Raw genomic sequence first — 15,267 nt, forward strand, 5'->3', positions numbered from 1 at the left:
TAGGAAGCAGAAAATATTGTTGAAATATAAATTAATGTTAATTAAATGTGTGTAATGTGAATTACATGTGTGTATGCATAAGCTTAAAATATGCATGTGAGATGCCAGCTCAGCTGCCTTTCTTCTGCTTTTCTCCCTTTATTTGTACAAGACAAGACACAAATGCCTTTTAAACACTGCTATCACTGTGTACCTGAATGTTGCCAAATACCTACCATTACTACTGCTGTGCCGAAGCCTAGATAGGATTCCCTGGTCAAAAACCTTCTAAGCACTACAGACGCCAATACTGAGGTGATTTTGTACTGATCAAACAGGTTGCCAGTAGCTCTGATTCACCTGATCCAACAGTGTAGGTATCCTCCAACATCAGCAACCACTAAAAACAACTGTAGTCCTTAAAATAAATGCGAGTCACGAGCTATCTAAGATTACCAACTGCATACTGACTCCCTGTGCCTGGGTAACTTCTCTCCTTTGGCATTATACGCAAGAAGAACAAAGGCTGTTAGCTAAGGACGAGTCCCTATTTTTAGGAGCCCAGTTCTTGGAACACCTAACTTCCATGATCTCCTCCTCTCCTGTTTGCAGCAGCACAAACCACAATCCCACGCCCCGACACCACCACACATTCATGGTGGCACAACATCTCTAAGGGCATCACAAGCAAATGCTTAAACAAAAAAAGTGTTATTGGAAAAGTATTCTTAGCTACCATTAATTCCACTTAGCAAGTGGAAACCAGTGAGACAGCCAACTCCATCTGATCGGCCAGCTCTTCTTGGACCACAAGCAAGTGTCCTGGGAACTACCAGTGGCCCACAGACCACAGCTGAGAATCACTCTCCTAAATAACTCACAACCCTCTTATTATAGCACACCATGCTCCTTGTCTTGCTCAGGCTACTATTTTAGGTTTTTTGCTGCCAGCACTGCATATCATGATGGTAGAAACTCACAGCTCATATTTGCTAATCATTCCCACACTTACATCTGTCATTTGGGGACAACTATCTAGCTATCAACAAGACGATTAACTTGCTGAAGTATAAACTCAGTTTTACCCAAATGATTTCAGTCTTTTTTTTTTTTTTTTGTAGATTTATATTACTTTAGCTAGAGGCAGAATCTCACTCATAGTCAATTCTGCAGTTTCATTAGACGTCAGAGGGCTGTAAAAGCAAACTCCATTCAGATGAATTGTAACAACAGCAAAGAAGCAATACATCAAATAAATTCAAGCTGCACATGGCTTCCAAATTTTCCTGTAACACCAGAAATATTTTCTTTTTTTGATACAAAACTTCATTTCACTTCACACTGGTGGTACATTAACATTTTGGGATCGTATAATCAATGTCTTCATAGATAATTTATTATCCCTGCACTACTTCTGTGCTTTTTCCCATATTGCTTCTTACGGATATAATTCATTTTCAAAATGGTCTGAAGGCCCTGCTCTTCCTGCAGAAAGAAATGGAAACTCTCTTTTGTTGGACTATAAATCAATCCTTACCTACCTCTATTTATCATGGAAAATGAACTAAGGATAGTTTAACAGATTTTAAGGACACACTATTACCTTCTACAGTCCATGAGAGATAAAGGATCAAAGAATTTTAACTTGTAACTTGGCTACTAAGAATGTCACTCAATCTTCCCTGTCATTCAGAAGCTACCTAATATTGATTCAGAAACAAAACAACAGCAAATTCAGTAGACAATCTGTTCCAAAGGATAAACACGCCTCACTAAAACAATAAAAAGTACTTGTATTATGGCTGTGTATAGCTCAATACTAATCTATACAGTTTAGAAAGTTCTAGAGATTTATCTTCAATAGAATTTATCATGAGACCAAATACTGTATTATTAAGGCATGACTGACGACTAGCCATTTATTAGGTATATGATATTGTAATGCATCAATTATGTCTTTCTAAGCAATTAAGATATGAATCACACTATGTCATATAGCACTTGGCATACACAGAATATTACCAAAAATCAATAAATCATTTAATTCCGATTTCATTTTTCTTTTCTTCGTAATCTTACTTTGCTACAAAGAAAAGTATCTTGGTGGTCTTGAGGAGAAACAAACCCAAAGCTGTGTTCTACTATTCTGATTTCTTATCAAACCACAACAGATGTCCACAGAATTAGACCATTTTAAGACATGGCTATGTATGCACACCTGCTGATGTCCACCTACAGCCTTTACTGGCAAAAGCCAACCAAGGTGCTAAAAAAGGGAGGTGAGGGATGTATTAGAGGGACTGAGTGTCAAGGGTTTCCTATCTAATCTTCCATTTTCCACAGCTTTTAAAGAAATTTTGGTCAAGATTGAGACTTTTCGTCCTTATTTTAAAGTGGGATATTCATAACACGGCACTTGAACTAGCAATGCGTGTAGAATTAGCAATGAATAATTTCAGGATTTGTGCATTGATATGTGTTAGTTTTAACTAGCAGTTTGATTCCTATCCAAAGGAGTTGAAAGGCTGTTGCAAAGCTTCCAACTGGCTACTATTCACTGCCATCAGAGGTGCTACTCCTAAACATGGGTCTTTAGTCCTTCTGCAGTACTCAAGCATTTCTACTCAACTGGATTTCATAATATAAAGTCTCCACAATTCATAATGTATTATAACGCTGACCCCCACAAGCTGAGTAGCTATACTGACATTTTAAGAGAGTAATTTTACCTGGGTTGGTTGGTTTTTTTTTAAATCAAGAAGTTTACAAAGAATTTAAGGGTAATATTGTTGAATGATTTAATTTCTTTTAAAAGCACCAAAGTACTTTTTCATTCTTTTCTTAAACTGTTTTCTGTTCCTGTTTAAAGGAAATCATATGTTTAAGAGAGAGCAATGCAACACAATTTATGTTCTTCCAATTTCACTACTTATAAAATGAAACATTCAGTGATGGCTATATACCACGAAACCATGACCTGCCTTGCAACTAAGTCAGAAGACCACCCATTTAATCCCCAGGAAAATTCTAACTTACAGATACTAGTGTTCACGCTGTAGCCTCTGTTTTGAGAGCAAGGGCATGGAGCTGTAGCATACTTCTAACACGTTCATATAGGAAACAATAAGTTCCACTTAAAATAAACCCTCACAACACCTAATAAGTGACTTGGTTAGACGTAGAAGAATATCTTATCAGATCAGAAATCTCAGAAGAAGTGTAATGCAAATTCTTCAATGGAGTGACACACTAAAAGAAGCTACAGAACTTAAAAGAATAAATCACCTGTGGGTATACCTGCCTATTACTTTTACTTTTAAGGAAAGAAATGCCCCATCTTAATTATGATCTGTTTGTATACATTTTTCCTTTCTTATGAACATGTCTTTTATAACGTAGAAATTAACCAAATGATGTGCAAATACCTGCACCTTAAAAAGACTTAAAATACAATCATAATATATTTGGCGTAGTAAACTATCAGAGTGAGTAAGTAAGTAGGCAGAGGTTTTGGTACTATGAAAGAACCTGTTCGTAGGTAGCATCTGTTCAAGAGGCATTAACAGCTTAATCATTAGGAAAACTACGAGTAAAGTCTCATTATCAGGCACTGAAAAGAAAAAAACCCAACTTTTAAGATTGTATGAACATTTACAAAGCATATAGATTATGCCAGTTTTAAACAAAATAATCGAGAGCTAGAAAACCACTCTCCTTTTTGTAATTTTGCGTATAGCTAGGGACTGATGTTGGCCTGTTTTACAGTCACAGCAGCATTCAAAACAACTGCTTTTTTAAAAGCTAAGGAAGAGGATAAAGAAGTTGAAATTGAGGTATAACTTTTTGCATTCACTGAGTAAAAATAAGTTTCAAATCTTTTTGCACCGTGGATTGATTGCTAGAACAGAATTACAGCAATGAAAAGTTCAATTAATGTTGCGTGTCTCTGTGCAGCACAGCTTGCAAGAGCTCTCTGAATAGAGGATATCAAACAGAAGTAAAAATGAAAGGTGTGATTTTGTTTGGTTCTCACATCACTCTGTGACATGCCTCCAGTAAATTAGGAAGTCGTCTCTGATTGATGGCTGCTGTTGGAAAACTTGCTTTTGTCTTTCTGAGAGTTTCAAAATCTACCTGATCTAAATGTAACCAAGCACATTATTCCAACAGTTTCTTTCGTTTTTAACCCTTTATTACTTTACGGGCAGCACCATTTACATGTTAAGTGTACTATTTACATACTTTCACACTCTAAATCTGTGGTCTCCAAAGTGAGGTGCACGCACATAGGGGCGCACGAAGAAAACATCAGAAATTCAGTAACACATGTATGCAATTTGTATTCGTTACAAAAAGATACATTGAGGGTGCATGCTGAAAAATTGTTTACTGATACAAATTATTTATTGATAGGAGTGCCTGATCAAAAAGCTTGTTCTAATGAATCAGTATGAATTTGTCTTTCACAGTAGCTTCCCCCCCCTCCTTTTTTTTCATGTGCTAGACTCCAACCAGAAAAACCTCAAGAATCAGTGGTGTCAGAGACTGAAATGTTGTCTTTGTCAATTTATGCCCTCATCCTTCTTATCAAGAAATACTGAACTTCCTCAGAGGATTTGCAGGGGGCTATTTCAAACGAAGAATTATGAAATGCCCATCAGAAGCACAAAAGAATACACAGAATTTTTACAAAGTTCCATGCCTAGTTCTTTGCCAAAATATGCCCTTTTCCTAGTTTTATGCTGCATAGTAATACTTGACATGGTTTTCACAATCCTATATAGTGGTCCTTGACACAGGAACTTTGCCTTAGAAATCCAGAACCTAGAAGGCAATGAAGAGCTGCAGAGAACAAAATTATCCGTCCCTATGCATGCTGGTCCTTGGAGTTCTGGGGTTTTTTTTGCTATAATGCCACAAAACATCAATTAAGAACTCCTGTGGGATACAGGAGCAGGACATCAGCAATGAGTCCATGACACTTTTTTCCTTTCAGTCAGTCACCTGGGAAACTGCAAAGGTGCTCAATTTTTTTGTTTAGCGATTTTGATGACACCTTTAATTAATGAAAATTACATTTTTGGCAATAAATAAATAAAAGAAAGGGAATCAGCTTCCAATAACTAAAAGTTGCTTTTAATATGTTTTGCATCGTAAGGATGAGGGAGAATTATCCCAAATCTCTTCTCCCACTGCAGACAACTTACATTGTCATAAAATGGCAAAATATAAGGCCTTCCAACCACTTTGTGCCTTCCCTTGAGTTTCTATCAAATCAACCATATTTCTTTCGTTACATTCAAAGCTCCTGCAAAGCACAGCGTATTACCCATGGCAACTGCAGTAACACCATTATATAGAAAGGTCACTAAACTTTTCAGGGCTTCCTTAGATTACTACGTTGAAAAAGGCTCCCTATGGAATATTCTGGAATACTGTCTAAATGTATACTAATGACAGGACGTGAGCTTCCTGTTCCTGTGCTCCTAATAAAATAAATATGAAAACAATCTCATAAATGTCTCTTCATTATTTTTTAAACGATCCATCAGTGGCTTTCTATGCTTTTCTTAGCTCCATGGTGCTACAGTAAGTGCAGCAGTAAGTACAAATCCTGGCACATGATACTGAGAACACACAAAACACCTTATTGGGTCAGGAAAGTGAGTCCCCCAAGCTCAGCAGCGGCAAGAATAGATGCTATTCAGTGAGAAACCAAGTCTGGCCACTTGCCGTATCCCTTCTCCCTGCGGTGAATCCCTCAGGCTCACAACCCTGCCACAAGATGGTATTGGGACCAGAAGCAGCGCAGAAGTGTAGAGAAGGCCAGCGTCCAAAGCAAGGACCTCAGTGTCCAAAGCAAGGACAGCAGTGCACCTGTACAACAAAGAAGCTGGCTCTCTCAGCAACCATTTATGGACCAGTTGTCTCTGAGGCTGTTTTATCACTTTAAGTCTACTAATATAATTTGTCCACAGTACAGCGCTTTGGCTGCTAGTTCCCTAAATTTTTTACCTGTCGCATAAAGAATACTTTCTTTTGTCTGTTTCAAATCTGCTAGTACCATTAAGTGATTTTATTCTGTATTTACTTTATTTACTGTCAGTGATGATGCCAGTATCTTTCCTGAGTTTTAAAAATTAATTCCAAGTTCAGGATCACCCAGGCACTGTTAAAGGAGATCTTTTTTGTCAGATGTATTAACTCATATTTATCTACCCTGGCACTCGTCTACCATCTTTTTGTCCACTAATTACATTTTGTAAGATACTTCTGTAGTTCTCTGACAACTAATATCTTCCCAGTAATTAAATGCTATGAAGTTCTGCAGGTCATGGGTGAATACATTGAATAAAATTTGACACAGCACCAGTCCTTATGGTATTTCACTTCCGACCTGTCCATCTTAACAAACTACCACGTTCTTGAAAATCCCCCCTCTCACAGGAGCATTGTCAGTGCAAAAGGACACAGTGAAGTCAGCTGGAGGTTTGGTTTCAACTTAGATATCAGCTCCCTTTTTCCTACTGGATGCTCTCCTTCCCACAGATTTACACTTTCCTTACCAGCACAGGGACCGTCACAGTGGAAGTGGGACAGTTGTTCAACATTCCTGCTGGCCCCATCTAAAAACCTCTGCATTTCAACTAGCTCTGCCATCTCGAGCCACCAAACACACCTCTCACTGTCAAAGACTCTTCACTAAATGCACACTTACAGATTATCAGACCTACAAATGTTCTCTGCAATAAACTCAGCTCCTTTAGTTGCCAGACTTCTACCTGTATCCCATGATTAACACTGTACCAGAAATCACAAACCTAGGGATTTCTTACCTATGAGAGGCAATTACTAGCATTTTTTAGTTTGACATTCAAAGACGATGACTGGAAAGAATTTTACCAAAGAAATAAAGGTTTCAGTTTCAAACCTGAGATTAAATAAACCAATAAAAATGCTTAAAAGCTCGGGTGCAAAGGATAGTGAGGAAAAGTTATGCTAAACAGCTAAAACAGTTTCTTCTTCAGAATTTTCACGTTGCTTCCCATTGCTGAACCTTTGGGTCCTATGGAATTGCACTGATTTACTGCTACATCACTGCAGCTTGACCAAGTCCAGAGGTCTTCTGACACTAAGCAGCTTTCAGGACAGGATTCGCTATTGGTTCCCCCCATCTTATGATGCTGCACATTAAGAATATCTACTTAGAGTTGGCTGCCATGTCTTGCTGGTGACTTGCAAGTCAAAAGACTTTTCACAGACAAATGAGCAACCTCAACCCTGCAAACGCCCCATACCCCCATCTCAGAAACATATACTTGCTCCCTGGAATTTCGCTAATTTAGTACAACTATTTTTAAATTCAGAGATAATTTAGCCTCTCAAGTACTCGATCTCTGAATTGGACATTTCATTGAAATATGTACTTTTCTAATCTACTCAACATAAACACATTCTAGACCTTCTTTTCTATAACTTGTCTCTAAAGACTGCAATCAGCAAACTCTCTTATTCTCTCAATAGCACCTATTTGACTGGCAAATCTAATTTACCTAAAAAGACTATTTTCCTCAGTAACTTCTCTTCTCATACAACTGTTCTGCGGAAGTATAATGGAGACATTTAAAAACCACGTCGTGCTGTTTTTAATAGGCACAAATTCTGCTAGTAAAATCAGGTGGGATATAAATATTTGCATGTACAAGTTACAGTTTTGTACCTTCTATCATTTCCATGCCACTAGGAGGCTTACAATGTCCAGCATGGCTCACAACCCAAACAGGATACTGCTGATTTAGTCCACAATATAAGGCCTGTATAAAGGTCCTGTAATAACCTGCCAGTCCAGGGTTACCTGCCAAAAAACAAAACATACAAGCACAGTCAATATTAACCTTTCATCAGCAAGCAATCTGCTTCAAAGTAAACTTAACAGCATTACACAGAAATTTGTTAATTTCTTTTCTCTAGTGCGTTTCCAATTTTTATTTTCCCAATTTCAGGGAACTGGTTTAATTCCATTGATCAATGGCACCCACAAGAAGCATTTTACTGAATTAATTTGAAATTGCAGAAGCTGAAATTGAAGCCCAACACAAGAGAAAAATCTCCTTTGACGTTAAAGGTCAAGCAGCTTCCTTATCTATCCCATCATGTTACAGACACAGGAAAATTGGGCAAATACAAAAAACCACCAGATTTTATAAAAATATCACAGCGACAGCAGTATATATCACTTGATCCATACGTCTGCCCTCCAGAAAATATCAGCGTTACCACTTCAGAATAGATATGATCCTGACAATACAAAGGTCTTTACTGATCCTAAAAGAGAAAATTATTTTATTTTAAACTTATTGGACTAAATTAAATTTTTCCGCTTGCATCTTCATATGCTCTCTGTCCTCTTCCATGCCTCTCGAGAAGACAGAGAAGTAATCAAATTAGTACTTGTAGAAATGGTGCATGGAGGTAAAAAGTAGGTTTATTCCACTTCTGCCCTTTCTATAGTGGGCGTTTTCATTTCGTCATCTTTTACTTCAACCCTTTTGCTCTTCAGGTAACAAGTTCATTGCTCTCTCAAAAGGTCAGTCCAGTGCTTGCCAAACACAGCCCACTCGCCGCAGAGCAGCCGTGCGCCAGGTACCCATAGCCACCTCCAGCACAGACACGCAAGTAGGAGCTGATGCTGCTGCTCACACCAGTGGTGATACACGGGCAGAGCCCGGAAACCTTCCACTCTAGCTAACATATTGCACATGCTTCATTTCTCTCTCATATGTAAGTGTCTCCAATAGTTTTTAAACCTTAATAAAATTCCTGATCTTAAAACAGTATTATTTTTACTGAAGTACATGGATTTGGAAATGAAAAAAAAAAAAAAAAAAGAGAACAATATCAGTTACTTCATGTTTCTAAGCATCTCTTTGTAAGCCTGACATTATATACCGTTGTACATACAGACTCAAGAACAACAGCTGTTGTATATACAGACTCAAGAATGCATCATCAAATTTTTGCAAACTGATTTCCAGAAAAAAAATTTTAAATTCATAGGGGTCACACATCCCCACAACTGTACCGCAGCTGTATGTTTCAACCCCTCCCACACCCCCAATGCCATTTTCATCTTTTTCATTTTCATACATCAAAAATATATCATATACAGGGCCCCAGAGACAATAAAATAAAATACAGACGTTATCTGTCAAGCTCCTTGGATTGACGTTGCATAGAGGAAACCTGTCTTTCAGCAAGGTTGAAGATGAAAGTAGCAGCAATCCAAAATAAAGTGTATCATTTGTAGTACAAATGGTCATGCCGAGATCAAGGAATCACCAAGTTAATCTCAAAGACAGCCTTTTGTCTTTACATCTTTCTGAATATCAGTTTCAATTAACTCTCTTATTTAATAACGCAAAACAAGGAAAGAAGAAGGAATGGCAACAGCTGTTGTCCACATTTTGGTGCTCTTTCCCATCATCAGCCAGGTGAACCCGGGTTCAGTCATCAGCTGAAGAGCAGTGAAGTAAGAACAGCTTATGATCAGTGAAGTTTTGTATCAAAGACCGTACAAAACTCAAGGCACTCTAACACTTTTTTGAGGGAAAGGGGATTTTTAGCATGTGACAAACGGGGTGTGGATTTTAGGCAGGTAGAAGAGAAGATCCATAAATGAAAAGGAAAGCCCCTTTCCCCACTCTTGATAACATCTGCTCGTGGTAAAAGCCATTCTGAGGGGTCAGCTGTTAGAACTGCTACTGAGACTTTACAATGCCTTGAAGGGGTATGAATGAGAACCACTGGCACAAATGTTAAGGAAAATCAGCAACGATTTTAACAGCAAAGATTTCTACAGAGAAATCGCCACGTGTGAAGCAGCAATAAATTTATTCCTTATTGAACTTGCAATGTCAATGGAGTTATTCCAGATTTGCACTGACTTAAGTAAATGCTGATTAATAGTCCCTGTTCTTGAAAGCTTGCATCTACAATAAGTGGAGAACGTTTATCTCCTAATAAAGCTCAAACTTGCGTCTCTGCAAATTCAGCCATTTTATATGTTTTTACTTTAGCTACTATCTGTCAAAATACTTTAAGGGGACCAAACAAAAAACCTGAATGGATAAAGATTTTTTTTCATACAACAGTTACAGTAACAGCTAATGGAAATAACTGGGGCTTAATATGCACAACAGTCTGCGATCAACAATATTTTGGGCTCACCTACTACAGTTGAAATATTGTTCAATGAAACTTTTATTTTATAGATATTTTATATAGATATATATAGATATTTTGTATAGACATATAGAGATATTTTATAGCTAGGTTCATCACAGAGTCACCCAGGCAACGCCGTGCTCTTTTGTGTATTTTAAGGATTTCCCAGTACATCACACCAAAACTGCCTATGTTCTTTCACTCAGCATCTAAGCGTCGAAAAATGGAAACCATAAGTAAATGCAATGTTAACCTCCATGACTTGAAGGTTACTCCAGTTATTTGAATACCACATCAATCCTCAGACACCTCCGGGCACCTGAATCACTCGTGCATGCCAGCAAATCTCAAATTGCAGTCATCTGAACCAAGAAGCACATCTCGAGCAGTTACTTTCAACTGTGCTTAATTTTCAACAGTGTTTATGTTGTTTCAGAAAACTTTTAAACAATAGCTGTAAATGGTGACCATAACAGAAAAAGACACAAAACTACAATACACTGCATATTAGCTTAATTTGCAAAAGATTTCTAAGCATTTCATGGGAAGAATATGTCAAATGGACAATTTGCACAATGAATTGGAACACGATGGGGCCACTTTATTTGGTGTACCAATCAGTTTCAATAACCAAAGGACTCCTGGCACCTTCTCTGTTCTTCTCCATAGTTTACGGCATTTCACCCAGCTATTCTACATTAAGTCCAAAGTCTTCCCATTTTTCATTTGAAGACAGGAATCCACTTCTTCATTTTCCAATCTGTTCCACCCACAGCTAAAGCAAAACAGTACAGAACGACTGAATGTGCAGAGGTGGGACTTCGAGCTATATTAGGAGGTAAATATTCTCCACATACATATACTGTAGATACAGGCTTTCAAGAACAGGAACTACTACTCGTTAATCACCCACATATTTAAAAACATGAAACTTATTGAATAATATGCATTTGCCTGCCTTTCACTTTCAACCATGCTTTTCCCATCAAATAAAAATTTTAAAAACTAACCACTTCCTTCTTATGAAGACAGCTAGCAGTGGAGAGGGAACAATTTGTACAAACTACCTATCTGCCCCAGGGTATCACTGACAAAGAACAACTTTTATCCTGATTTCACATGATTTCCTATACAAAGTGCCATGAAGTCAAACTTGGCCTGTCTTAAAATGAAATACATATTTGAGATGCTACACTTACAAAAAAGATGTTACCCAAACTCAGGAAGTTTAAACTCAGTTACAGTATCATAAACTCAGTGCAGCCATCAACACAATTCAATCAAATTGCTTAATTACAAATGCAAAACAATAAACATACAACGCTCATTTAAAAAGTCACAGACCATAGCTACTCCCCACAAGCAATGACAGCTTTTGTGGCTTACAAATTGTTGAGCATTTTGAATTCTTCTTCAACAGAAAATATTAATGGAAACTATAATTAAGAGAGCACTAGCATTAGAAAACCCTGTGCAAAAATAATTCCCAGACATACTGAGGAATGTACAACGTAAACCACAACAGCAAAATGTTTCAGGTTAGAAACAAAAATATACACCAAAACATATAGGCAAAAGCCTTCTTTCCAGAAAGGGGTAGGTCAAAAATATAGACAGCTTATTCAAATGAAATTGAGACTAGAACTCAAAGTGAAAATAATTCTTAGCAGTTCTGGAAGGGATATCTAAATTGAAAAGGATTTATCTAAGCAGCCTATAATAAACGCCAAGAGTGGTGATGAGTGAAGGAGACAAAATTTATGTGTAGCTAAATCATCCCCAACAGCGATGAGGTTTCTTGCACCTTGTTTTGAAACAAGCTTTTGGGTTCTGTGCACTGTCCTGTGAGGCGTTCCCTGGTGTTTTCAGCCATGTCTCCAGAAGTCTGACCATCTGTGGGAGCAGGAGCTGGCATTCAGCTGTGGTGCTTCATGCACTTCTCTAGCAGTTGCCTTCTGTCTGCTCTGGGACCTCAGCAGGACTATAAAGAATAAAGGCAGCTACATGAATAGAAGAAGGGAAATACACAGCCAAGAGTGGGTTTACAGAGAACTTTGAGGAACTGGAAAACATGCCAGCAATTACCATGAGTTTAATTTTAGAAATAATCCACAGTTTTAGAATTAAGTATGTATGCCACAGTATTTACATGATAATCTCCTGCAACAAAACCAAATGCAGGCTGTTGTGTTTTTTTTTAAAAAAAATGAGCAGCCATAAATCAAATTTGAAATCCAGGGGTGCACAGCAGGACCACACAAAAATCATTTTTGTGGCAATGATTCTCACTGCCTCTTCACAGAGCTGCCAAAGGTCCCAGCTCCAAGTCGAAGAGCCTAAATGACAAGTTCTTCGCTCAGGGAAACTTAATCTGCCTTTGGCGTCTGACCAGCCACCATGGAAGAAGATGCAACTCCCCGATGTTAATGAATGGAAAGCAGCCCACGCAGATGTCATAAGGATTTAAATGGAGCATGTGAAAAACACAATGGTGTTCTCACACTTGGGGGAAAACTGCAGAACTGACACCGTGGCTGATGATCAGGCCTTAAACGGAAACACACAGGTTTCTCTGACGCGCAGGGTCAAGGGATTTCAAATAAAACATGTCAAATAACAGTTGAATGATCAACATAAAGTCACGTCAATTAAGCTTTCACCTGTTTGCACGTCTAGGGGACTGGCATTCTTCGTGCAGCATTCTCTTTATAGTCCATACACCAGGGGAGCAGCATCAGCCAAAGAGCAAACAATTACAAGGACGTTATGCAGAAACACATGTGAAAACTCTGTTTGATCCTCTCTGACTCTGGAATCATGAATTTGGCTAGAAAGCACCTTAATATATTTGCTTGGATTGTGAAAATAGGAAATCTCAGAAGGATTCAGCCAGGTGCCTGTAACACAGCTTATTAGAGAGGTTTTTCAAGAACATTTCACATTTTTCCCTGCGATATATATATACACACACAGTTTTTAGCTTAAAACAGCTATAAAACTTACATATAGGATGTTATAATAGGCATTCTTTATACGCGTTTTGCAGAGCAAATAAGCTTGCCTGCTGTTCTCTAACACTGTTCTACCTTTAGGACAAATGTGGATTCATTTACCTCTAAAGAAATCCCGTGGACAGCCTGATAAACCTGAATTAACCTAACACAGCTGCTTTTGCCCAAGTGACAATTGTGCCTGAAGCCTGTGAATAAAAATTCCCAGCTAGAAATTGTGACAGTACTTGCCTGTTTTCTCATACGAATGATTAACCGCATCTATCCAGACATGTAAGATACAAAGTCTGAAATCCTGATTTTGCCCACTGCAAACCTACTGGACTTTGTGATTAAGTGATATCGCAAGGGTTATAAAGTCCACAGATGTGTTTGAATAGTTACCTCTAATGTCTCAACCAGGTAAGATAGGCACACAAATACAAAAAAGCCTTCATTTTATTTTTTTTTTTAATATGCCTCTAAACTAATGGTTCTTGGAAGGGAGTTAAGATTGAGATATAAAACTGAAAAAAATGGAGTTCATAATGGAATAGTGAATTTTTCACTACATTTTTTAAAGGTAGAAACCAGAATTTTCTAGTGCTTAAAATTAAAGAAAAAAAATTGTTCTGTTTTCTCCACAGTACATGAAAAATTAACACATCTAACTGGGTTTCCTGGTACACACCTAAACATACAGACTCTCTTAAGCATCTGCTTACGCAGATGAAGACAGATTTAACTACTAATTTAACTACTTTTAACACCCCAGATGCGGTTGGTCTCTCTGATCCAATCTGTACTACAACCGACGCTGGCAGAGAGGCTGCAGTGAGCTCTGCAGAGGGTCGAGAACTCCCAGCGGGAATTTTTCAGTCGGCTTCAGGGGCTGAAGCAGAATTGGAGCAGCAGAAAACAAACCTCCTTCTGAAAGAACAGGGGAGAACAAAGGAAGTGTGCAGAAGAGGAACATGAGACTTGGTGTCAAATGGGTTCACAAGCAAGCCTATGCAACACAACTGAATAACAACAACCCTGATGAGACAACACCAGCAGGAAAAAGACAAAGACAAGAAAAACAAACAATTCAACCCCAAGATAACCACAAATTATTTGTTTCGTGCAGATAAACAGCTCCGCAGATTTGATCACTTTTTAATAGTATACAAGGAAGAAGCAAACAATACATTCAAAAGGCACCAGAAAGTGCATTTTCAAATCTGTATTACAGATCACTCTATGCTGTATCGTTAGTCAGAGTTATGAAAAAGAAAGGCATAGATTTGGAGGCTTTGGGGCTATTAGGTTTCGGGGTTTGTTTTTTGCTTTTAAGACAATTTTTAGAATAAAGACTGACGGGAAACAAAAAATAGCAATGTGGAATACAAAGACAGCTAATTTCAGAAAAAAGACTGAAAACGTGTTTCTGCAATTTTTATGTATCAAGACTGTCAAGGGAGTGTAATATTTGAAATTAATAGTCTCTGGTGATTTTGCAAACGAATTATGCATTTGTTATCAGTCTTCAGAAATGCAAGACAAAAAACCAAACTGTTCTGCATATGGATAAACCAAGATTTACCAATCCACAACCTTAGGAAAAAAAATGTTGCATTGACATCAGTGTATCTCTAACAGAGGCAAAAGGCCGTGCAGTTAGGATATTAGTCCTGGTCCTGAGTAGCTGCTCCATGAAGACTTCAACCCAAACACTTCAGGCAAACAATTTCCTCGTTCATAAACACAAGGTACGTCACAAACACAAATGTTTAGCCATTTAGGACCTATTGTGAAAAGGTTCTGCCTCTTAAGAGAAGGCTGCGATAAGAGATAAAAAAGATCTAAAACTTAATGGTGGAAGGCACTATGTAAGTATGTTACTACATATTTATTTATTCTTATGGGAGTTTTTAAATCCATCAAGAATGAGCAAGAATTGTTTTCAAAAATGGAAATCAGGACAGTGATCAAAATCTTCCATCATGCCCGTAACAGAAAAACAAGATCAAGACCTATGACTTACCGAATTTTTGGCTCTACTATTTTCCATAGATATTGAACATAATGGGTC

General features: G+C 37.9%; 1 protein-coding gene across 3 annotated transcripts in view; it reads right to left on the reverse strand.

Moving 5' to 3' along the window:
- Window positions 1-15,267, reverse strand: part of LDAH (lipid droplet associated hydrolase) — a 130,837-nt gene that overhangs the window by 89,303 nt on the left and 26,267 nt on the right. For 2 of the 3 annotated variants that reach the window (XM_054194790.1, XM_054194791.1), the window contains exon 3: window positions 7,700-7,834. The exons of the other annotated variant lie outside the window; for it this stretch is intronic. In XM_054194790.1, the coding sequence (XP_054050765.1) occupies window positions 7,700-7,834 (135 nt within the window). The remainder of the gene's footprint in view (window positions 1-7,699; window positions 7,835-15,267) is intronic. 3 annotated transcript variants of the gene reach the window in all.

The sequence above is a fragment of the Rissa tridactyla genome, chromosome 3 (assembly GCF_028500815.1).
Source record: "Rissa tridactyla isolate bRisTri1 chromosome 3, bRisTri1.patW.cur.20221130, whole genome shotgun sequence".
NCBI classification, from domain to species: domain Eukaryota; kingdom Metazoa; phylum Chordata; class Aves; order Charadriiformes; family Laridae; genus Rissa; species Rissa tridactyla.